This window comes from Trachinotus anak, unplaced genomic scaffold (assembly GCF_046630095.1).
Source record: "Trachinotus anak isolate AG129_WGS33_773 ecotype Australia unplaced genomic scaffold, CSIRO_AGI_Tana_v1 ptg000019l, whole genome shotgun sequence".
Classification (NCBI taxonomy): domain Eukaryota; kingdom Metazoa; phylum Chordata; class Actinopteri; order Carangiformes; family Carangidae; genus Trachinotus; species Trachinotus anak.
The window spans coordinates 29,498,953-29,522,097 of record NW_027273870.1 but is presented as its reverse complement, the minus strand read 5'-3'; the positions used below and the strand labels follow the sequence as shown (position 1 = coordinate 29,522,097).

At 42.7% G+C, this 23,145-nt stretch overlaps 3 protein-coding genes and 1 long non-coding RNA gene across 8 annotated transcripts in view; 2 read left to right on the top strand and 2 right to left on the bottom strand.

Moving 5' to 3' along the window:
- Positions 1 to 1,801, top strand: part of jag1a (jagged canonical Notch ligand 1a) — a 29,316-nt gene extending 27,515 nt beyond the window's left edge. For 4 of the 5 annotated variants that reach the window (XM_071503127.1, XM_071503125.1, XM_071503129.1 and 1 more), the window contains one exon: positions 25 to 1,801. In XM_071503127.1, coding sequence (XP_071359228.1) covers positions 25 to 557 — 533 coding nt within the window. In that variant the 3' untranslated portion in view covers positions 558 to 1,801. The remainder of the gene's footprint in view (positions 1 to 24) is intronic. The other variant, XM_071503126.1, reaches the window with a different exon arrangement.
- Positions 1,802 to 2,348: 547 nt separating this feature from the next.
- On the bottom strand, positions 2,349 to 16,585 carry LOC139635759 (uncharacterized). The gene is made up of 4 exons (XR_011694286.1): positions 16,277 to 16,585; positions 15,728 to 15,792; positions 6,112 to 6,230; positions 2,349 to 3,276 (listed from the first exon to the last, which is right to left on the bottom strand). It is a non-coding gene; the product is annotated as an uncharacterized lncRNA (long non-coding RNA).
- LOC139635731 (paramyosin-like) lies at positions 11,683 to 14,519 on the top strand. Its single transcript, XM_071503138.1, has one exon. It carries the CDS (start codon positions 11,791 to 11,793, stop codon positions 13,690 to 13,692), a length of 1,902 nt encoding a protein of 633 aa, XP_071359239.1. The 5' UTR covers positions 11,683 to 11,790; the 3' UTR covers positions 13,693 to 14,519.
- A 3,168-nt stretch (positions 16,586 to 19,753) lies between the features above and the next one.
- On the bottom strand, positions 19,754 to 21,455 carry LOC139635753 (uncharacterized). The gene is made up of 2 exons (XM_071503168.1): positions 21,314 to 21,455; positions 19,754 to 20,134 (listed from the first exon to the last, which is right to left on the bottom strand). Exon 2 carries the CDS (start codon positions 20,131 to 20,133, stop codon positions 19,972 to 19,974), a length of 162 nt encoding a protein of 53 aa, XP_071359269.1. The 5' UTR covers position 20,134; positions 21,314 to 21,455; the 3' UTR covers positions 19,754 to 19,971.
- Between the last annotated feature and the right edge of the window lie 1,690 nt (positions 21,456 to 23,145).

Here is a 23,145-nt window from a genome sequence, read left to right as displayed (position 1 = left end):
ACCTCCGCTCCTCCCTCCATCCAGCAGACTACCTGGTACCCCTGCTGGTTTCCGTGGTGATCGTCGTCTGGGTATTGGCCGTCGTCTCAATGTTGCTTTGGTGCGTAAAGAGGCGGAGGAAGCACAGCGCCCACACGGGGGTCAGCACCCAGGCCTCGTCGTCTCTGGCACCCACAGCGGAGGACAACAACGCCCTCCACAACAGCATCAGCACCGCCCGCGAGCAACTCAACCACATCAAGAACCCCATCGAGAAAAACCCACCCACCCACCATCAGCAGCACCACCTCCTCCTCCATCACCACCTCTACGAGGACAAGAACTCTGTCAACGCCAAGATCAGGAAATCAGACACTGGGAGCCAATCAGATGAAGACGAGGTGGACAAGAGGCTGCAGAAGGCGAGGTTCCCCAGGGCACCACCAGCGTACTCACTGGTGGACTGGGAGGAGCACCCCCCCCACCATACGACAGGCAAACCCCCACAATGGACTAGCAAACAGGATAACAGGCAGTTACAGTCACAGAGCGTAAACAGGATGGAGTATATTGTATAGCCAACGGGCTCAAAATGACTGGAGATCAGCAATTTTAATGACCCTTGGTGGACGTTTTGGTCACTTTTCATGTTTATTTTTTGTACAGAATTAAATTTCAGTGGATTCGAAGGCTTTGGATTTTTGCTGTTTAATTTATGTTTCGACTGACACTGGTCTGAACGGTCCACCGTGGTTGGCTGGATCTCAGATTTTGAGGACGATAGAAGTTGGACGTGCAGCAGCGTTCCTGAAAGCCTTACACGCACGGTTTCAGTTTCATGAAATCAGTTTCATTCAAAAGAGTTTCACTATTTGAATGTGCTGCTGATTAGTTGCACAACAGCACCTGACGAATTGGGGAGAAAGATATTTATTTTGGTTTTTTTTTTTTTTTTGTTTGTTTTTGGATTTTTTTGCTGCCAATATGAAGAATCATCCATGTAGTATGTTTCTGTATAGATGTGTAAATACTTTTTAATTAATCATTGTGTATATTTGATTTATTAACTTAATCGTCAAAAGCCTTAAGATATTTTTTTTTTTATTTATGAGTTTAGAGTTGAAGGGTTGACAGCTTTGTAAGCGTCCCACTTCTTGATGGAAATTGTTTTTGATATATTTTTTGTCAACGCCAAAAGTGTTCTTGAAAGAATAGTTTATTTTTAGCCTTTTGGATTTGGGCATTTTTGTGCCTCAATTAAATGTTTTATACATTGTCTGTTGATTGATACCGTTTTGTTGGTATGTTTGCCAGGGTTTTCTGTTCTTTACATGTAAATGGAAAGGGAGGGGGGAAGTGCTGTGTGGTTAGAGATTTTGCTGCTGCAGGGTCTTTTTTAAAAAAATTTTTTTTATACAAAACCAACATGGTGGCAGACGTATCGCTTTTGCTACTGAAAATCTTCAAGAGACGCAACTTTTTTTTTTTTTTTTTTTTTTTGGCAATAATTTCTTGTTTTTTTGTACAGTGTAAAAGAAAATAGATTTGAAACAGGCTTTGCTTCCTGTTTCCATGTGTTTGTAATAATCTGAGTGATCAAACCTGCATAATTAAGGAAGTACTTGAAGAGAGAGTTCAACAAGAATACTGTAGAGCTGTCATGTGACATGTAATTGGAGGATAAAATAAGGCTGTGAAACCATGTTTGATTTCAGTCGTCGGCCCCTTTAGTTTATGATGGAGGAATAAAAAAAAAAGTTGTTTTTCTCATACTTTTTGGACCTTGAGAAATAAAAGTCTTTCTGTTTGTTATTGGCAACAATGGGTTGTTATTTTTGTTATATTCCCTAAAGATTTGTTATCATGAAGTTGGGCTAACCCAAGAGTCTAAATCATGTCGCTCTGAAACGTTCGTAAATATCGACCGTTCCATCTTGAGACTTTTTACGGATACAGAAAAAGGCAGAGAACCAACACTGTCACAAAAAGTATCACTGTGTGCTGGTGTGCACACATAACTTAACATACTGTACACAAGTATGGCTAATCTGAGGTTTAAGATCAGCACTGCTATACATCTGGGGCTAAATCAGTAACTGTCAACCCATTAGCCCGACTCCTGCAATTTAAAACGCACAAGATCGTGTTGGTTTCCTGGTCGGACTCAAACACTGTAGAAAATAATTTCATACAAAATGCTCCTTCTCAACAGGCTGAGCTACAACAGCTTTCTGGGCTACAGCAGCTCTCAGATGATCTGGAGTTTAGATACAACCTTAACTTGATCATTGGAATTATGATAATAAACATCAAGTATGAATTTAAATCATCGCTATTCAATCTAGAGTGAAAGATTGGTGCTCAAAAATGGTTTCATGGAAAAACATGAACCTAGTTTGCCAAGTTTTCTTGGTCCAGTTTTCCCATGTCCAATAAAAAGTAGTGCACAGCTGCTTCCCTAAACTGCAACAGGAAGCATCTGGACGGCGAACAGCTGCTGTCAGCTGACAGCAAAGCCATCAGAAAATATTATCTAGCAAATATTAACTTTGATAGTTTTGATACAAATCTTTTAACCTAATAGAGAGAAATAGTAGCTGCTTCCAAACCAACACAAGCAAACAGCCCAGAGGATTTCCACATACTGCTTCTTGTGCAAAAGAGTAGTAAAACTGATTGTTTGGTTCCACTCACTGACATTTAACTTTGAATAGTTGGTCTGTTCAGGATCCAGTTGCAGGTTAATAAAATACCTGAATAACTGAGTTTAGGGGCTAATGAGTCCTCGCTCTACTTTATTAACAAGGACCAAAGCAGAAAACATTCGAGTACCAGGCTTCTCTAGCTGGAGGTGACTGACACTGGCTGCTTCAAATGACATCTGCAGCACATTATATCAACTGGCAACGGTTAACCTTAATCCCACAAGTAACCAAAATAAAACATGACTGTTGTCTCTCTGCAAGGTTAACCTCAGCCAAAGACCGTTTCTTAGCGAAAGAAGCAACATTTACAGTATAGACTGCACTTACACAGCGTATTTTTTGTCTTAGAGACCAATCAAAGCTCTTTACAATTCATGCCACATTCACCTATTCACACACACACACACACAAATGCACCACCAACCTTCTGATTAGTGGACGCCTCACTCTGCCGCCTGAGCCACGGCCGACTGTGTGTTGCTGTAGTTCAGCAGAGTGACGAGTCCTCTACAATGAGATCAGCTGACTGCAATTTCAAATAAAAGCTACAGCAACAAATTTCTTCTGCTCATCCAGGTTTCATGTTGAAGGTCTAAAAAGAAGAAAGAAAAGACTGAACATTAACGCAGAGGGTTTGATGTGTGTTTTAAAAGGATTCTGATTCAGTCAGCATGTTTGACACTGCGTTCAGACATGTGATCGAACCACCACCCTAAACATCTCTGTACAAAACACCATTTTCACTGTAGCACTGTCACACGACACGCTCATGTCTGGACACTGTCGCCTGGTGACAGTCCTGAGCTCAGTCTGTGAAGGACGCATTGATGGCTTTCCAGACATTTGGACCCCGTACAGAAAAGAAAAGAGCCTGATGCATGTTTTTGTTCATGCATGTGTTTGGCTGATGTGGGGCAAAGGCTTTGGTTTGTTGCTCTTTTGACCCAGACATGTTGCCTAACAAGGGCGTTTATTGGAGGCGGCGAACAGAGATCACTTTGTCTCCGTTTTTCCCAGCCACCGTCTGCCCTTCATCTCTATCACACACTGTCCTCTGCAGACATGTGAGAGCGTTTAGAGAGACCCAAACACAGCAGAGCCGTCCTCCACAGATAAACACCACGGGACATCTTGAATAAATGCTTTTCCAGCAGGAATCTCTGCCCCGATACCCAAACGTTCATCATAACAAACAAGACGCGGGGAACCACAGCCCCCGCGCCTCCAAACAGGCTGCTCCACTGTGGTCGATTCCGAGGGGAAAGCTGCGTTTATGTGCATTTTTCTGCAGTTATGCAGACTTGGTGATTTTCAAGCATGAGGCTGAGGAGAATCCAAATCAGAGGCCGATAAGGGAAGTGAGCCGCTCTGTGCAGGGTTTTATGGGACAGATCAAGTTGAATCATCTTGGCTGGTGTGCGTTTTCATGCTCTGAGTTGCTTAATAATGCCAACCCCCCTCTCCCCCTCCCTATTTGTAAAATCCCCTCATCCTCTTCCTCTCTGCCATTATGGTCTCGTCTTCTTCCAGGCCGCAACTTCCCCTCTCAGACTCTGACTGTCTCTGTCTCTCTGTGTCTCTGACAAAACATTTCATTCAGAGGAAAATTCTTTGGTGACATATTTCAACATCTGAATATACTAATGTTTTCGCATGTTTTAGCCAATTTAATCCAAATTATGTTTGTGCCACATTACTGTCGACATTTTTCTGCAGCTTGCCACAGTTCAAGATGCTGAAAGTGTTTTTCTTCCATCAAAGCAGCTGCTGGTTTCTCTTCATTTAACTGGTAAATTCATAACATGTTTCAGTTAATCAATCACAGTTAGCATTCAGTCAGCTGAATGAGGGTTACACTGAAGTGAATCACCACACAGCGATAATGTCTTTTTAACAAAAACAGGACCAAGTCAAATTCCCTGTTGACATCTTTCAGACGCTGCCCTGAGCCGGAGTTCAATAATGTTTCATTAAATCCACGTCCTTTAGTCTCTTATTAAATCCACCATCTCTCAGAAACTAATAACTCAGTGTGTGTTTTGTTGTCTGAGAGGGCAGAAACAGTTTGGAGTGGTGTCTAATTACTGTTGTAGCTCAAACATGGAAATAACAGCTGTAGTTTACTGATGTTTACACCTTATTTACCACAAGCTGCTGTTTGAATGAAAGGAGATTCTGACCATTACCGTTTCTCTGCAGAAGACTCAACACTCTGATGAACTACAACAACACACAATGCACAAAATACTGAGGTTCTAAGACCATGCAGGAAATTTTGAAAAGACCTGAACAAAAGTAATTCATGTACATTGTATATGTGATGTCTTATTTCTAATGAATGTACATATTGAAAATAACTTGGAGTCTAAAAAATATTAGTATCATCCTTTGGAAAACGCACCGTGTATGAAGTTAAAGGAGCTGCTTGTACATTTTGCTATTGCTACATTGCTAATGTTAGCATTAGCAGCTGTTTACTCACCAAGCTAGAAGAAACGTTGTGAGCTCAGCATCACAATTCATCCTTTACTCACCAGCATCTGTCTCCAGAGGTGGAAATCAACTCTACTGTTTGGCATCTATTTCTATCACATCTTTTCTTCTACTGAAGTTAGCATGCTAACCAGCTAGCCCTGACCCGATTGGATGGTCTCGTCACTTTCCAATACCGAGTCACTGCAGCGTCCAGTCTGCCCTGAAGAACTAGCCACTCAGAGGGCAGGTTATAACCTCTTGTATTGTGAACGTAACAATGGCTGAAGCTCTTGGTGAGACTGGTAAGTAAACAGCTATTAATGCTAACGTTAGCTACATAGCAATAGCAAATCTTAAAAATAGCTCCTTTAAACCATAAAAAGTAAGCAGCACTTAAATTCTACAAAATCCCACAAAAACCTATAAAATAATCGACATCCACTTGTACAGTGATATTAAAAAGATGTGTTTCTGTTCTTGTGTTACTGTTGCTTGAGAACATACAACAGTTTGGAGAGAGAACATTAAACTCACAAAAGCAAGACAATCAATCCAAGTGCACTGTTCTTAGCTCCCAAAAGAAGTGATCAGAGATAAAAGATTCATTAGCCTTTAGTTTAATAGTGATTAAATGTAACTGAAACGTTGAAATAACAGCTGTAGCTCAATGACTTGTGGGTATTTTAGTGACCCCAAATGTTACGATAGGAAATTTTGTGTTATGTTTTTCTCTGTGGTTTTACTTTATGGTTGTTTGTTTGTAATTTTATGGTCAGTGTTGGTTGATTAGTGCTTTAATTTCTGCTTTTTATGGATGAATAAAGTGAACATTGAACTGGGTCCAAAATGGAGCTGGCTATCAGAACCAAACCCTGTTCATTACACCGCAAATTATGGACGTGTTTGACAGACAAACAACATACACACAGTTCAACTGTAGTTAGAGCCTTACCCGCAGTAAAGGAGAGAACAGGGGTCACCCATCCTGCACAGACGGCGAATACCCAGATCTCGTGGAAACCAGGACGGCGTTCGTTGAGACATCATGTCTGGCACTGACATCCGGAGTCTCTGCAACGAGCAGAGTGAGAAATAAATGGATGAGCTTCTCTGCTGAAAGTCTCTGCAAGTGGATTTTTAATGTGGACTAAAGTGAAAGCAAAACCCTCCCTGGAAGGTCGGACAGAGACGTCTTAAAATCATCAATAATGTAAAATACATGTGATTTGTGGTTAATGAGCTGAAACATGCAACAACATTGGTTTAATATTCAAATCTGGCTCAAAACACAAGCCATCAGTAGCTTTTGGCGGCCGGAAACCATAATGGTTAAACCCTCCTGTCTTTACCACTCACACAACTCCTCCTCGTGTGTGTGTGTGTGTGTGTGTGTGTGCTCTTGTTCAGTCCAGCTCCACGGTCACCAGACACAAGCCAGTGTCCCTTATTTTTTTTTATTCTTTCTTTTGGTTTTTTAATGGTTCAAGTCATGAAATCTGAACCTTTGCGCTCTCACTGGATCAAAGGCTGCTGGCAGAGCAGAGCTAACGTGATCGTTAGGATCACCAACGTCTGCCCGCCTCCACAAACGCTCCACTAATCCATCTGGGAAACCCGAGTCCGCCTCCATCCAGAACGCACAGAGGAAAAGACACTGACAGAGGCTTTAGTTCAACTGAGACATTAAAGTCTGAAAGTCAGACGGGGAGCAGAGTTGATGCTACGAGCCTCTGTGGAGCAAGGCACTAACGCTGCCAGGAGGTTGGAGGTTCAATGCCCGCTGTGACCAACTGCACTAATAATGTGAACAGATGTGGAGCCGCGAGGTTTCGACCCCGAGAGAATCGATTCAAAGTTCAACTCCAGTCTGGTTGTTATGGTTTTTGTAATTTAAGAACTCAGTGTTTGCACAAATTGCTCTGAATGGGGTGTGGTGGGAGAGAGTGTGTGTGTGTGTGTGTGTGTGTGTGTGTGTGTGTGTGGCAGTATGACTCAGCTCAGAGACAGTGGTGGGAACTGCAGGAGTCTGGAGACAGCGAGGAGAAAGGGCCTGACGTCAACTCCCTGAGGCTGAGCAGAGAGGAGTAAATGAAACAGCAGTGATTCATCCCAACAGGATCCCATCATGTTCCCTGAGATGTTTTATTGTCGCTCTCTGGTTCTTTCAGCTCTGTCTCTGTCCACTGTGTTTTCTAAAAGTCCAACATCTTGACTCAATTTCTCACAATCAAATCTCTAAACAGAGAAAAAAAAAAAACGTCTGCACAAAGAGGCTTGTTCTCTGAGTAAAACCTTCCACAGGGGACGAGCAGATGCTGAAGGCTAAACTCCTGCTAAACACTTGGTTTGTGTTTCTTCAGATTGTAGATGTATCTCAATTCTCAACCTCAACACTTGGATCCAACTTAATATGTCCCGAACGAGACCTGCCAGCAGACACTGATGTTGTTCACTGTGATGTTACCAGCTGTTTGCAGCTGTCTGGGTTCAGACATTTAAATTTGACAATTCTGACTCTTTGATACAATGAAAAAAGATCAATTAATAAATAAATAAAAATTCACACTAAGCCTGAGTTGTTTCAGGTCATACCTCACCTTGTCCTGCTCAGTTATGTCCCAGCTCATCACGTCCCCATCCTGTCCCATCACGTCTCGTCTCACACCGTGTCCTCTGCAGTCACACCCTGTCCCACTACACTTAACCACACCAGGGTCCAAAACTCCCGTCCCATCATCTCATCATTTCACATCATGGTCCATCACATGAAACCTGTCACAACCATGTCCCTCTATGTCCTGTCCCGTCACATCACGTCGAACTCTGTCTGATCAGGCCCAACCAATCACAGCACACCACGGCCCGTCACAAGACACCATGTCCAATCCCACTCTGTCCCCCTCCATCACAACACAGTTCCCTGTCACATAACATCCCGGGCTGTCTCCCCTCATCGGGTCTCGTCACGTCATCGGGTCACCACCTTTCACCTTACAGAATCAGTCTCGGTCCACATGGATCCATTCGTCCAAGTCGACAGTTTTGTTCACCGTTTTCAAACTGTTTCTTTTAAGTTCTCCCTGAAATGCTCTCGTTACTTAAAATCCACTGGGGGAAGAATTTTCTAGTGAACGTAGCATCTTTCCAATCAGACAGTGGCTTTAAATCTTTCTCAGTTTAATGGCTGAAAACATTAAAATCTCATCAGTCTGCTGTGGACATCCCAGAAAGCACGAACGGACGAAGCTGCCTCCAGCAGCTTTGTTGCCATGAAGCCTCAGCTGCTGGAGAAAGTGCTGAGTTGATATTTTTGTTTTGGGTTTGGTTGTTTCGCGGCTGCAGAAACGCTGACGTTCATACCTGTGACACATGAAGCAGAAAGAGTCGCGCTGCAGTTACACTCTATGAGCTTAGCAGAGTCACAAATCACAAAAACATTCTTTATCGCTTTCACAGTAGTTTTGCAGAGATAAGATTTCTGCCCTCGACCCCTGTGCACTGGAAGTGAGAGGAACTTTACTTCAGTCAGCTCATGTAAAGACGAAAGACTTCACTGCACCTTCACCAAGGAAGAGACTGCATCACCTGTCCGTCTCATGGGACAGTGACACTTCCACTTTTATCAAAAGTAACCACCCACTCAGATCAGAGGACAGAGTGGGCAGGTGGATGCTGGGGTGGAGGTGGAGCTTGTGAACAGCTGCAGCAGTAGCAGAACGAAGGCATGCCAAGAAAAACGAGGAGTGTGAAAACTCAGGAGCACCACGAGCTGCTGTTCACTCTCTCTTTTCAGCTCCACCACAGTGTGGATGTAACTGGTCCAGTAAATCCTCAGACCTCAGACTGGATCTGACTGTTCGGGGGTCCCTTTCTGATGAGGCCTCTTTTTAGAAAATCAACACATGCATTTCTGGATAGGCTCAAAAACGTACCAACTGGTAAAAGTGAAATCAGTGAGCACTGCAGCCTGTAGGAGACACAAGTGGAGCTTTAGACTTTGAGTCTTATTATAATCATCAGCTGTTTAATCTGAACTGTTTCTGCCACAAAGGCAGTTTCTCCCTGGAGGATCATTAAAGCCTTTAATAATCTGCACTCACAGTTTCGTGCCAGCTGACCTGAAGCCACATCGTTCCCTCCAAACTCCAAACCCACAGCAGAGACTGTCACACATACCATAAATTCCCTTCCCAGCATGTGTGTATCGCTGTGTGTGTGTGTGTGTGTGTTGTAATAGTGTAATGACTACCACATGCTGCTGTATGTCGACCTGTTTGTTTCCACTCTGACTCACGGCTGCATTTTGAAGCGTGTGCATCTCCAAAGCCACATGATGAAGAACAACAGTGACTCATTGTTGGTGGCATCGCTAAACCAGCTGCTTGTTGCTCTTAAGTCTCGAATCATCTCAGTCCGGTTTGGGTGGTCTGTTGTTTTTAAATAAAGATGCAAATCCACCGCTCCAGATTCAGCCTGGGTCCCTGTTCCTGGACGGAGCAGTAGGTAGCGTTGACAGGAGCAGTTCTGCTTAGGAAGCATTTTCTCTGCTTTGGTTTTGGGGTAAACATCTGCGGCCGTTGCTCATCAGCCTCAGGGATCCTACACCTGGAAGGAAGCCATGTGGGTGAGCTCGCTGTGGGCGCCAAGCCACGGTATGCACAGTATACCAACCTCCTCGGAGCAGAAACGTAAGTGGGTTTGACACTGACTGCATTAGCGGCGTTTTGGCGGAACGAACTGGGGCTTTGTGAATTACTTGTGGCTGAAAAAGGGAAGTGAAACGGTTGTGGCAAAGTCAGGATCAAAGTCAGAATGTTAGCATTAAATTAGCATTAAGCTAAACACAAGGTCAGGCAGTCGGCAGGGTGGTCTGCTGGTTTGAGAGATGCCTCAAAACCAAAAAGGTCAGCGGGTCAGTCTGTTTGCTCTGTCCATCATCAACATGCACTGCACAACATTCGACCTACAAAACGCTTTAAAGGCCACAAACAACTCTAGAGACACGTTAGACGATCACTACTTTTGAAAACCTATTACCCACAAATCCAGTTTGAATCAGCTGAAAAATGTAGACAGCAGCACAATAACTGCTCATTATTCAACTGTGCGTCCCTCTGACTAAACCAAACACACCCTCCTCTTCCTCCCCCTCTCCAAGAGGCCAAACCAAACTTCAGCCGATCAATATCAAATTAGAGAAACAGGCAAACGTGCAGCGATCTTCACAGCGATGTGGGAGCAGCTCCTGCGGCTGATGTGAAGTGGGTCGGTAACGTGGAGCAGACGGAGCAGACGGAGCAGAGCGAGTCTCACACATCAGCCAACATGCTGCAGCACCTCTAGTCTTAATCTATGGAAACAACACAGATGCTAACATCTTCCTGGGATCGAGGAGCAGTTTAGCTTTATTAACTCACAAGAGGAGTTAGAATGACGTTCAACAGTGGACTGATTTTCTACTGCTACAATACATTATACACAGTGCTGCAATCTGTGCACAAACAAAATGAAATAAAAAGGAAAAATAGATCTCTTTCAAAATATAATGAACAAAACACAAAAATAAACTACACCTGCAAGCAGGTACGAACGGGGTCCAAGTCCCCTGTGCAATTCGTCCCCTGCAGACTGTCTAGGCGGTTTTCAAAGTGCAAGGCACGTCTCCCCTGGGGGGCACCGGAGAACTTCAGGGGAGAAAAAGATAAACTAGAAAAATAACTGCAATAACTAACTTGCAATAAGATAATATGAAAGGAACAGACAAGTAGAAAGTTGAACCATTAAAATAATAAAAAATGGGAGTGGATTTTAGTGAAACAACATTTATGTATATAGTATTTTGTTATGATGATGTTGATATTGTTAACTAGGTTAACTAGGTTAACTAATTGTTAACTATATGGATTTGATCTGCAAAGATTTTCCTAAATGTTACATCATGTCACAAATATAAAACAGCTGCTGTGTTGTTTCTTCATTTAGGGGGTGTGGGTCTGCCATGGTGAAACTACAATGTTGCTGCAGCAAGGAATTGTGGGATGGCATTTTCTACTTTACTTTCTTAAAGGAACATCCAGTGATTCCTGTGCTAAAGGAGATGAGATAGGAAGCATTGAAGCTCCTTTCCTTATCATTTAGAGAATTTGACCAGCTCTTATCATGGCTGCTACTTAGATACTTCCAGGTCACTTCACTCAGTAGGAACCACAGCGTCGGTGTAAAGACAGGGTTCCTCACAGAAAACACCATGCAACTACCCTTCTAAATGACATGTAGGGTTTTAGTTGCCATATGTTTCATATGGGTCATCAAGTCTTTTAACCAGCATTTGTTCTCATAGTCTCTCCACACTGTATGGATGAAGACACACTGAGAAATATTTTTGTGTAACACTCTATTCCCTGTAATGATGATGCAGCATAGGACAGGAAACGCCTTTAAAGATCAAAGCCTTTCTCAGGTTATGACATCACACCAACATCACAGTGTGGTTCTTATAATCACAGAATCACACATATTAACTTCAGATGAACAAGAGGTGATTCACTGAGTGACTTCAACACAACTGAAAACACAAAAAGCCAAACTGAGACAAGTACGAATACTTGTAGAACTCTTGGTCTTCGGTGAGATGGCAGGTAAGTGTGAGATGCAGGAAAAAATTAATGAACTCTCCCGTCTGCTCCAAAATGAAAAAGACCTGCGTGTCAGGGAGCAGCAGAGGGCCACTCAGAGGGAGAGGGCCCTTCGTGCAGAGATGGAGAGTATGACTATCACTGTCTGTGATATCACTGATGAGTGCAAAGGTAAGACAGCAGAAATAGAGTCCATTAGAAAGCAGATGGATGAGCTGCAAGAGAAAGTTGAGGAACTTAAACTTCTTAGAGAAAAAGATCTGCATGTTGACAAGCAGAGGTGGGTCTCTGAGCAGGAAAAGGCTCTCAGAAAAGAAATCAGTGACCTCAATGAGCAGCTCCAGAGGGAGAGGAACGAGTGTGAGGCTTCATTTGAGCCTAAATTCAAAGCCTTGGAGAAGCAGAACAAGGCCTTGATCACTGAGGTAGAACAACTCGAAATGAGATGCAAAGAGAACAACCTGACCCCCAAAGATCTGTCTGAAAAGGTTGTGGCTGACAGCACAGAGAAAGTCACTGTGACATATCAAAACTCATCAGCCCAAACAGAACTTGAGGTCTGCGCCCAGGTGGTGCCCAGGAACTTCACAACTGAGGGGGAGCAGGCCCTTTGTGCAGAAATTGAACAACTGAAACTGCAGCTAAGTGAGGAACAAGATCTGCGAGCCGAGAGGCAGCAAAGGGATTTTGAGCGGGTAAATTTCTTGCACAAAGAAATCTGTGACCTCAAGGTGAAGTTCCAGTGGGAGCGGACCGAGTGTGGAGCTTCAACTGTGTCTGAACTCAAAGCCATGGAGCTGCTCTGTGACCTTGGAGAGCAGCTTCAGAAGGAGCAGAACGAATGTGCAGCTTCATTTATGCCAAAAATTGATCTCTTGGAGAAGGAGAACGGCATCTTTATTACTCAAGTGGAACAACTTAAAACAAGCTGCAGAGAGAACAACTTGGCCCTCCAAGATTTGTCCAAAAAGGACGAAATTGAGAGTGCAGAGGAAGTCACTGTTGTGCATCAACAGGATGAAACTCAGGAGCCTGAGACATCAGCACAAAAAGAAAATGAGGCCTGTGGAGAAGAGCCACTCAGAAACTCAGAGGAGGAGCAGGTTCCAGAACAAGAAACATCTGGCTTGGTAAAGAAGCTCCAAACAGATGTTTTGCAGAATCTGGATACACTTGCAGCTTTGGACAAACAGTCCAAGCTCCTGAGCAATTACTTAAATCAGCTTAGAATTAGCTTTGACTGTGTGGCTGAAAAATACAGGGCAGAGAAAACAGAGAACAAGACCCTGCAAAATGTAATTGAGGACCTTAACATCAAGCTCCAAAAAGAAATGGACTTGACTAAGCAGCTGCAGCTGGAGAATACTGAGAGGGAGAAGACCATGGGCAAAGAAATCGCTGACCTCCGAGAGTTGCTCCAAAAAGAGCGTGAGCACGATGGTAAACTCCAAGCCTGGGAGAAGGAGAAGGCTGCCTACCTTCATGAGATAGAAGAACTGAATCTGATCTGTGAGGGAAAAGCCTTGAGAATAAAAGGCTTGTTAGAGAAGATAAAGGAAGAAAAAGCTCACAAGGAGGCCATTAAAGACAAACAGTTCCAAAGAATCCGGGCCCTCAACAATAAGGTTAAACAGCTGCAGGACTCCAGCGCCCAGCAGAAGCTGTGGGCCTCAGAAAGGGAGAATTTCCTTACCCTCAAAGTGCAGGAACTGGAACAAAAGAACTCAGACTACGAGAAAAGGCGTAGCTTGAAGTTTGCTGCCACGTCCACCTCCGAAGACCTTTCTGATGATGACCAACAGCCTGGATGTTCCAAGGACACAGAAAAGACCACAAAACCTAAAGGCTGGAATAAATTTGTTCATAATGTCAAACCATGGAATTGGGGCACACATTAGGAACACATTGGTAAGACATTATGTCTGTGAAGACTCTCAGTCCTCCAGGTCATGGTGTTTCTAAGTACCGTTAAAAGGCAACTGGACTTGCTTGAGCTACCTGGAGATGTTTCACCTCTCAACCAAGAGGTTTGAAGAAGCCTCTTGGGTGAGAGGTGAAACGTCCTCAAGTACCTACGACCAAGTCCAGCTGCCGTTGATCCAACCCTTCCTGGATGACTGACAGTCTTCACAGACATATACAGGGCAGCACGGTGGCTCTTCTCCCCGTGTTTACCTGGGTTTTCTCTGGGTGCTCCAGTTTCCTCCCACAAATAATTCAAATCAGTAAAGAAAAATAAAATTCAAATCAAAAATATTTTGATTGAATTTTTCTCATTCTTTTCTTGTCATTTACCGTCAGCAGTGCTTTACCCAGCTCAGACATTGTGTGTAGAGAATCAGTAAAGTAGGTTCTTCACCAGTGTAGAAGGAACCAGACACAAACTTCAGTTAACTCTGAGACCAACAGGTGAACAAACTTCCAGGCTGAGGTCATTCACCTATGAATTATTGTTTTGATTCGTTTTTAATTGTCTGCTACAGAGGAAATTGCCATTATTTTTATACCTTAATTTGTAATTTCATATTACATATCAAATGGAGAACCCTAAAGCGAGACTGGATAAATATTAGAAAGCAGAAACATCACATTCCTGCACCTCAGTGGGTCACTAGGTAAGAGCGTGTACCATAAAGCCTTAGTCCTAACCGCAGCGGCCTGGGGTTCGAGTCGGACCTGCGGACCTTTGCTGCGTGTCATCCCCTCTCTCTCTCCCCAACTTTCCTGTATAATAAAGGCATTAAAAGCCCAAAAAATAAATTTCACATTCCTTATTTTGAAAATGATAAGTTGAATTTATAAGTAACAGTTCTGCTCAATTCATAAACTGCTGCTCCAGACCAGGAGCTTATGGAGGCAGTGTGAGCAAAGGTTAGATAAAAACTGCAGTGAAATAGACTCTTCTTTAATTCAGGTACTGATCTAAAATTCTTTAAACATTTACCATCATCCCATGATCACCAACTGTTCCAGCAGCTAAATGAGTTTCTTAAAGGACCAAAGTGAAGGTTTAAAGGATGCTCATGGCCCTGACTCTGCTCTTACATCAGTGACTGAGGGTTTCAAACACCTAGCTGAAGATGTATTTTATAATGAACATAATGAAAGGAAACAACACTGACAGAGAGCCTGAGGATTACACTCTTAAATGTGAATATTGGGTTTCAGCTCAGTTCAACAGCTACGGTACAACTGTTAAAACCAAGGGTCCTAAAACTTCAGGTTTTTGTGAAAAAAAAAGTTATGTGTTGTTGCTAGGTGACAGGAGCCGCGATTGTGATGTGACTGTGAGGGCGGGAACAGGTGGTGACACAAAGTGAAAATCCTCCATAGACCAGACCGTCTCATTTCAGTTCAGCCTTCACGGTCTACAATGGCTACGAAGGGTCACACCTTTGTAGACCAGGGATGGGGCCCCTGAATCAGGACACAGCTATTGATTCATATTTGCTCTCTTCAATATAACAGTGACTTCTTTGCTCTGCTCCTTTGGCGTAGGAGCCATATTCAGAGGGACATGACTCAGTGACCTGGTCAAACTATCTGCTCAAACACTTGTTTGGCACCTCTACGGGGTCGATGCAGACTGATCCCCCAGAGGAGCATGATTTAGCTTCTCAGCCCTCGTCTTCCCTTAAGTGTCCACACATCCATTAAAATCTATTCCTGCACCCTCTCCCTGTCTCTCATCTGAATCTCCTCAAGCTTTGTCAGAGGAATTTAATTAGTTTGGGTTTCAATGACTCTGTGTTTCCCTTAATGTGGTGAGAGAAGGTAATTTGTGGGATGATAAAAGTAAACCATAAAGAAAAGCCACAGGCAGCTTAAGAAAACCAAAAGTAAAAAAAGTAAGTAAAAAGTAAAACCCTCAATGGTGAGATCCAGTTTTACTGTCGACTGTTTAGAAACTAGATCAAAAATAGAAACTCTTACCCCAGATGCTCAGAGGAGAGTTAACCCAGTGATCCTGCAGCCGCTCACTTGCCATCCTCCTCCACCTCAAACCCAAAAAACAAAAGCCTGTGATCAAACCGAGGCTCAGTTGCTCTGCAGGGAAGTAAAAGTTTCAGGCGAAAGCTCAAGAAAAGCAAAATAAAACGGCAGAGAAACCATTCGACCAAAGCCGATAAAAGACATAAAAGTCAAAACAGCACGAACAAACCTAATAAAAGCGAGAGGAATTCAACAAAGCCGAGGAAAAACAGAACCAAAAATAACAATGAAGAAATCAGAGCAATGAAAACCACAACAAGGAAGAGAAGCAGGAAGATTAAAAAATGGTTTTAAGCGGGGGTTGACTTGACTTGACTTGACAGAGATGGCCTTTGTCTCTGTCTCCCTCTGGCAGAGGCTTCTACAGCCAAGCTAAGTGGTGAGTGGTGTTTGTGTTCACGATAGGAATAAAGTTTGATTTCATGGCAGCAGTTCAATTGATACACGAAGACAAGAAAACAACTCAGCAGCAACATGAACTTTACTCACAGTCTGGAGGTGAAGGTAGATGGTGGAAAACACCTGAGGTGCTGCTCTGGCTGTACAGAGCAAATACGGAGCAGCTGAGCTGGCAGGTGATGAGATTAGTGAGGGCTCCTAGTGGACAGGTGGCAAAATACAACAAGAAATACAGACCCAAATCTCAGGCTGTCCCTGAGCTACACTCGACAGCATTAGACAGAGGTGGAAGACGTCTTACCCTCAGAAACGATCATTACCCCAACCAAACCTAGGTGTCATGTTTGATAACCAACTAACCTCCTCTGACCATGTTGTATCTGTCTCTCCGTCATGCTGTTTTGTTCTAGACAACATCAGAAAAATCAAGTCTCACCCGACTCAGCCCTCCACCCAGCTCTTGGTCCAGACCATGGTTATCTCTCACCTGGACTACTGCAGAGCTCGTCTGGTGGGGCTCCTTCCACGCACAGTGAAATACTTACAGAGAGTCCAGGTGCCCGTCTGGTCATCGATCGGCCAAAAAGGTCACATGTCACTTCTCAGAAGCTCTGATATTGTTTAGGATTCAAGAAATAAATAGTGAAAATAGTTCACTCATCCTGTAAAATTTCATATTTACAGATAAAAACAATGCTATAATTTCTGGTGTTGTGAGGGCCCTCCCCCATGTTGGTGCTCTCAGTGTCACTATTCCCTCCACTGCGACCTTTGACCCTTGTTCATATAAAAGACAGTGGAGATGAGTCTGGTCACTTCATTGTAGGTTTTCATGTTGAGCTGGTCAACTGAAAAACAAGAAATCACTTTTCACTGTCCAATAAATGCAACTGTGCACAAGTGTTTGTGCAGACTTATCCTAACACCTCACTGTGTCCAGGGACATAAAGCACCAGGGACATAAAGAAATAAAACATCTCAAACTGCAGGAAGAAGAAGAAGATGATGATGATGATCACAGGCTGAACATGATGAGCTTCACACAGGTGAGCTGCTGAGATCACATTACTCTGACCCACTGGTCCAAAGTAAGAAAATGGGAAACATGAAATAAATCACGTTGCAAACACTTACACATTTGGAGATTAGCATTAGCTGATGGTTAGCACACATCTGCAGGGGTGGGGATGATCAATGACTGTAATCATCTGTATAATGAGAGCAAGTGACTGAATTCTGATTCAGCAAAAAACACCCAACACAATGTGCAGTGTAATTATGGGAACTTATTGATCTGAAGCACAAATCAAATTAGCTTCGACATTTTTAGCCATGCTAGCAGCAGCTAGCTCTGTAATCTCCCTCCGTCCACCACCTGGTTCACACTGAAATGCTAAATACCAAACACATTGGCCCAAAACTTTGTTCGGACAAAACAAAGGCAAATAGACTCTGAATTACATTTTTTTTAAATTTAAATACATTTTTTTACATTTTATCTTTCCCATTTTTTTTAAATGTTTTATAACATTATTGAAACATATCCTTCCTGTGCTCAGTAACTTTGGTGAACCTCTGATTTTTCAGGCTTTTTTTCCCTTTTTTTTGTGCACATACAGTATAAACTAGTATAAACTGTGTCTCAATTCGGGGGGGGGGGTTCAGTACGTTAAAACATATACATCAATGTGAAATTGTCAAAATGTTTTAAATGTTTCTGTGTGAAAATGGATGTTGCGACAGTAATATTTGGTCTTTTAATTATCATGTTATTACAGAATGTTTGCAGTATTTGGTTTCATGTTGCGTTTCATGTTGTGCTGTTTGTGAAACCATGAGACAAATCAAATCAAAACCAAAACTCCAGCTGTACTGAAAACCTGTGACTCTTTAGCTTCCATACAGTCCTGTGGTCACATAAAAGATGTTAGTCTGGAGGCTTTTACATGAAGTGAACACATGGACGTCACTGCTCTCAGGACGGCAGACAGACAGTTTTGTGTGGGATGATTTAACACAGAGAGAATTCAGCCCTGAGGGAAACACTGCAGCTGGAACACGGCACACAGCTCCCTCTGCAGGAGGGTGGGGGCACTGCGACGCCTCCAAAAAAGTTCAGTTCTCCTCCTGTCAAATCAAAGCAGAGCTCTGAAGTCACATGGGAAGATAACTGTGCTGCATTCGTGGGGCCAGTGGTGGTGAGAAGATGAACAGATCCGTGAGTCTGAAGGTTCATCAGATTGTAATATCATGAGACAGCAGAAATGAGGCGTTTAAAATTACCAAAGAAAAGTTCTCCACCGGGAATGTGAGCCTGTGTTTTCAATTAGCCAACGTGGCGTTTTGATGGATGGCATCTGCTTTTCAGGCGCCCACGCTGCATCGACACACTCGTCCCACTAAAATGAAAAAATTGTGCCACAGACGGTGCTGACGTAGACACACTGGACAGGTATTAGGCACCAAGGTCGTAATTTTTGAAGAAGTGTGAATGGATCTCGTGGTGGAGGCAGCAGCTTATGGCCCCTGGTGGCTCTGTAAAAACCACAACATTTACATGAGCCGAGGAAACCAGGTTACGTTTGTCCTGTTGCTGCTCACGTTAAAAACTCATCAGGAACTGGTTCATGAATACGTCATGGACATGAAGGAGAAATCAAATCCAGGCAGAAAAAATCTGGTTTCTCTTCCCCCTGCCCTGATTCCGATTAGAGCAGGAGGCCATCATTAAAACCGGTTCATGAGGTTCCTGAGCACACGGGTCGTTTGAGGGAATCTTCCTGGTTATAACTGAAGACATGTTTGACTGGACTAAACGAGGAGTGTCTGCAGGCACCGGGAGTTTCTGTTTGTGTGTGGTCTCATCTGAGGATGAGGTTCAGACTCAGTCCGACTTTCGGGCCCTTCATGCGCAGCATCCATCAGAGGATCCAGGCCCTCATCTGGGAGATCCTTCCTCTCAGCAGGTACCAACAGTTCGTCTTCACTATGAGTGATTTTATCTTAAAGTCGGAGCTGGATCTGCAGCAGAGGAGCAGCCTCCCTCCCTGAAACCTGATCTGTTCAAAACAAAGTTACAAACTGAATTTCATGGTCGGATTTCTGAGCATTCAATGATGGAACATGTTTTCCATTCCTCTCTCACCCTGCGGGGTCTCTCATGAGCTACAGTCCAGCTGTTTGAGCCAAGTCCACCAGCAACGCCGCCGCCGCCTCGCAACAAACATGGACGACGTCTTTTCTCACAGCGGAGGAAAGTAAATGGCACTTAAAGGGAGTTGTGCAAGTTACGTAAGACCTTTGAAAGGGAGTTTATGGTGCTAAAGTTCAAAAGGTTTTACCACACCTTGACCTTTGACCTCTTCCTCCACTGTGGAGGAACTAGACGCATCGAGAGACAACACAGAGACACGAGGTTTTCCACTGCTTTTAGGAATCTGTTAATTGCTCAAAATTTAATTTCCCTCAATTACAATTTCCCAGAATGCCTTTCAGACAGTAAACCGCTATATCATGTCCCTTTTCAGGGAATTTGAGGGGTTTAGAAAGTTAAAATAAGCTTGTTGATTGGTTTATTGGTTTATTGACTAATATGTTTACTGTAAATCACAACTGAATCATCAACCAAACACTAAACCTGGCAGAAGAGAAAACACAAAAACAGTGCTGCTCTTTTCACCTGCAGTGATGTGATTCATAATAATTTAAGATGAGGAAACAGTGGATCATTTATCCGTGAATGAGTCAGTGGTTGTGTTGGTCACAGTCCTCCTCCTGAGTCACTGTCAGTCCAGTCTCTCGTCATCAGCTTTCTGTTTGAGCGCCACCTCAGAGCGGACGGCGCTCTTCATGGCTTTCTGCATCAGCCAGGTGACCAGGTGGATGGTGACGAAGGCCCCGCCCGCTGCCCACAGCCAGTTCCTCCGCAGCCAGCTCTGAGGCTTCATGCTGGGAAAAAGACACGAAAAACTTAATTTATACAGTTCACTTTATTCAGTTTTATACTGTATAACTGGACTACATGTTTAAATATAGGATGGCATCAAACATCAATCAAAAGAGAGCCGAAACTTAATTATTTTCAATATCATCAAACAATTATTAGTAGTAAAGTAAATTAAATGTCAGAAAATGTTGAAAAATGTGTCTGAGGTAATGTCTTTAAATATCTATCAGTCTAAACCTGAAACACCTCCAGGTTAAAAACAGAAAAAAACCCAGTAAACACTGGATGTTCTTTCAGTTAATAATGTAATTAAACTCAATATTCTCTATCACATTTTCAATAAATAAATAAAATAATTTTTACATTTTGTGAGATGATCATGCAAAACGTTCAAATCATTGATATGATTCCAGTCAAAGTCAATAAACAGATTTATTATTTTCCTTTAAAAGCTCCATGAAAATCATGTAACGTGGTGAACAACATCTTCTTTATTGAAAAAAGAAAACACTGAATTTATTTCACTCAAGTATGTGATGACAAAAACACTGAAAATGGACTAAACAAGAAAACAGTCCTCACAGCAGCATCTTTATTATTCCTGTGAAAATATTCAATAATAAAATCAACAGAATTAAATACAAGTAATTTTCATCCCATTGAATCAGACTTGTTTCTGTTGCTGCACTTTAAGCTGCAGTGACCACAGTTCTTCCTGGCTCCTGGTTCTGATACTGATCTGCAGGCAGGACTCTTGTGATCCCAGAAGACCTGTCTCCAGACTAAGGGAGACCGGCCCCTCAGCTCTGCAGCTGAAGATCTGATAACTGCAGAATCGGCAAAAAACGTTTCTTGAAAAAGACCTTTACTGTTATTATTGTTTGCTTTACTTTTATTTCCAACATGTTTTATTTTTTTCTAATTGTTTATGTCCCCTCTTTTATTTTTATTTTATTATTTTCAGTTTATGTTTTTATTTGTTTTCTGTACTTTCAGTGGCCTGGCTTTATTTCAGTTACTGTTTTTTTGCAATTTGTGTGAATCAGTTTGATAAAAACTGTCCTGGAAAATGTTACAGACAGCAGTGAGTTTCCTTACAGCAGCACCTTGTGGCTGTTAGAGGAACTGCAGCTGTGAGTTCAACACTCAGCTGTGGCGGGTGAGAGAAACTGAGCTCATACCTGAGTCTGGTTCACTTGCTCTTGGCAGCAGCGGGAGCAGCTGCAGGAGGATGTGCAGAAGCAGCTTTCGAGTTTAAAACGTAGGTAACGATGCCCGGCTCAGGAATGTATTCCTCTTTGGTTTGCTGCAGCAGAGAGCTGGACTGCAGGTTGTACCAGCCCCAGTGGATCAGACCCAGAGTTGTGCCCATCACAATCAAGACTTTGTTGTTCTGCCAGAACTGCCGCAGGCCCATGACTGAGCAGCGCTGAGCTGAAACACAAACGAAGATGAATGTCAGCTCTGATACAGATTATAGATCCGATTCTACTGGTGTCACTTGTTCCCTCAGATTCCTCTGTATAACCAACAACACAGTAAAATCATTTAGATTCAGAACAACACAGACTGACAAAGTGTAAAACACAACTGTGTGGAAAAAAGGCCCAAAACACACTATGGAAAACCAGAGATTAACTTTCTCTTCTTCTTTCTTGAAATATCCAGAGGTTTGTTGTCAAGTGGTGCTTGATCGAGACCCGGTCCGATGTGGTCTAGATGTGAAAAAAGCAGTGAAATCTACCTTTTTACAAACATAAAAGTGGCTTTCAAACAGCGTTAAAGCTTTAACTATAACACACTATCACAACAAAATGATTGTTCGAGGACCAGAAAATTAATTCTGCAAATATTTTGTTGATCAATTCCTAGTTTCAAATTGAGAGAATGTGCTTTTCTTTATCTAAAGCTCTAGTTAAATCACATCTTTTAAAGTTAAATTAACATATGTGAACTTCCAACCGTCACAAAACAAAACACTGTAAGATGCCACAGATGACATGATACAAACCAAACAACTTACTGAATCCTTTTTTTAACATATAGTGGGATGCATTTAGCATCAAACCCGCCTAAACATTCGTTCATAATGAGAATAATCGTTAGCTGCAGCCTGTCGGGGACACACGTGTTCCCACATTATTAGAGCATCAGTTAAGGATTATTTTTATTATCAATCAATTAATCTGTGAATTATTTTCTCACAGAATCGTCTTGTCAGTCTCTCAGTTGCATCGTGTTTAATAACCTCAGCTGACTCTAATCCGAGCTGCTAACGGAGCTAGCTGCGACACGCTGCTAGCAGACTGTTAGCCGCCTCTTCAGACTCGTTGACTGTCTGTTCACAAAGCTGAGCGGCACAAACTTCAACTTCACCCGAATAAAACTCAGAAACAGACCGAATCGCACTGACCTGTGGTGATATAACTGCGCCGCTCACCTTCAGGGATCAACTGCGTCGCCTGCGCCGACCATACTGTCAGCTCCGGACCGAAGGCGCCCGACGAGCTGCCTGAACAGATTCATCAGCGGCGCTCAGGTTGAAACGAGAGGGACAAAAACATTCTGTAAAAATCATGAATATGTTTGTTATTATAAAAACCATTTATCGTAAATTAAATATTCGTTAAAAGTTTAAAAACAATACATTTAAATGTATCGATTTTTTTATAACATGTTTTGCAGTCAGGCAACAATGTAGGGTCCTACGTATGATACATCCATGGTATTTTTGCCCTTTGTGTTGCCTTCAAGGCTGAAAGTCCAACATTTACGATTAAAGCGTAGCCTGCTCGGTATTGTTCTTCCATAAAGGTGGAAAGACAGTTAATAGTAAAATAACTATAATTATAAAAAATTTAATTATAAGATAAAATGAAATAACGAGCCAAAGTCATGACGCCAGGTCGTGTCTGTTCCTTTATCTGCTGTAGTAGAAAACAGTCGCTCATTGGAGCAGCAGCTGTAATTAATTGTACATTAGTACTAATATACAATTATTAATATAACATCT

Coding starts and splice junctions, on each gene's coding strand:
- LOC139635731 (XM_071503138.1), top strand. CDS start 11,791: ATGGCAGGTAAGTGTGAGATGCAGGAAAAAATTAATGAACTCTCCCGT.
- LOC139635753 (XM_071503168.1), bottom strand. CDS start 20,133: ATGAAGCCTCAGAGCTGGCTGCGGAGGAACTGGCTGTGGGCAGCGGGC.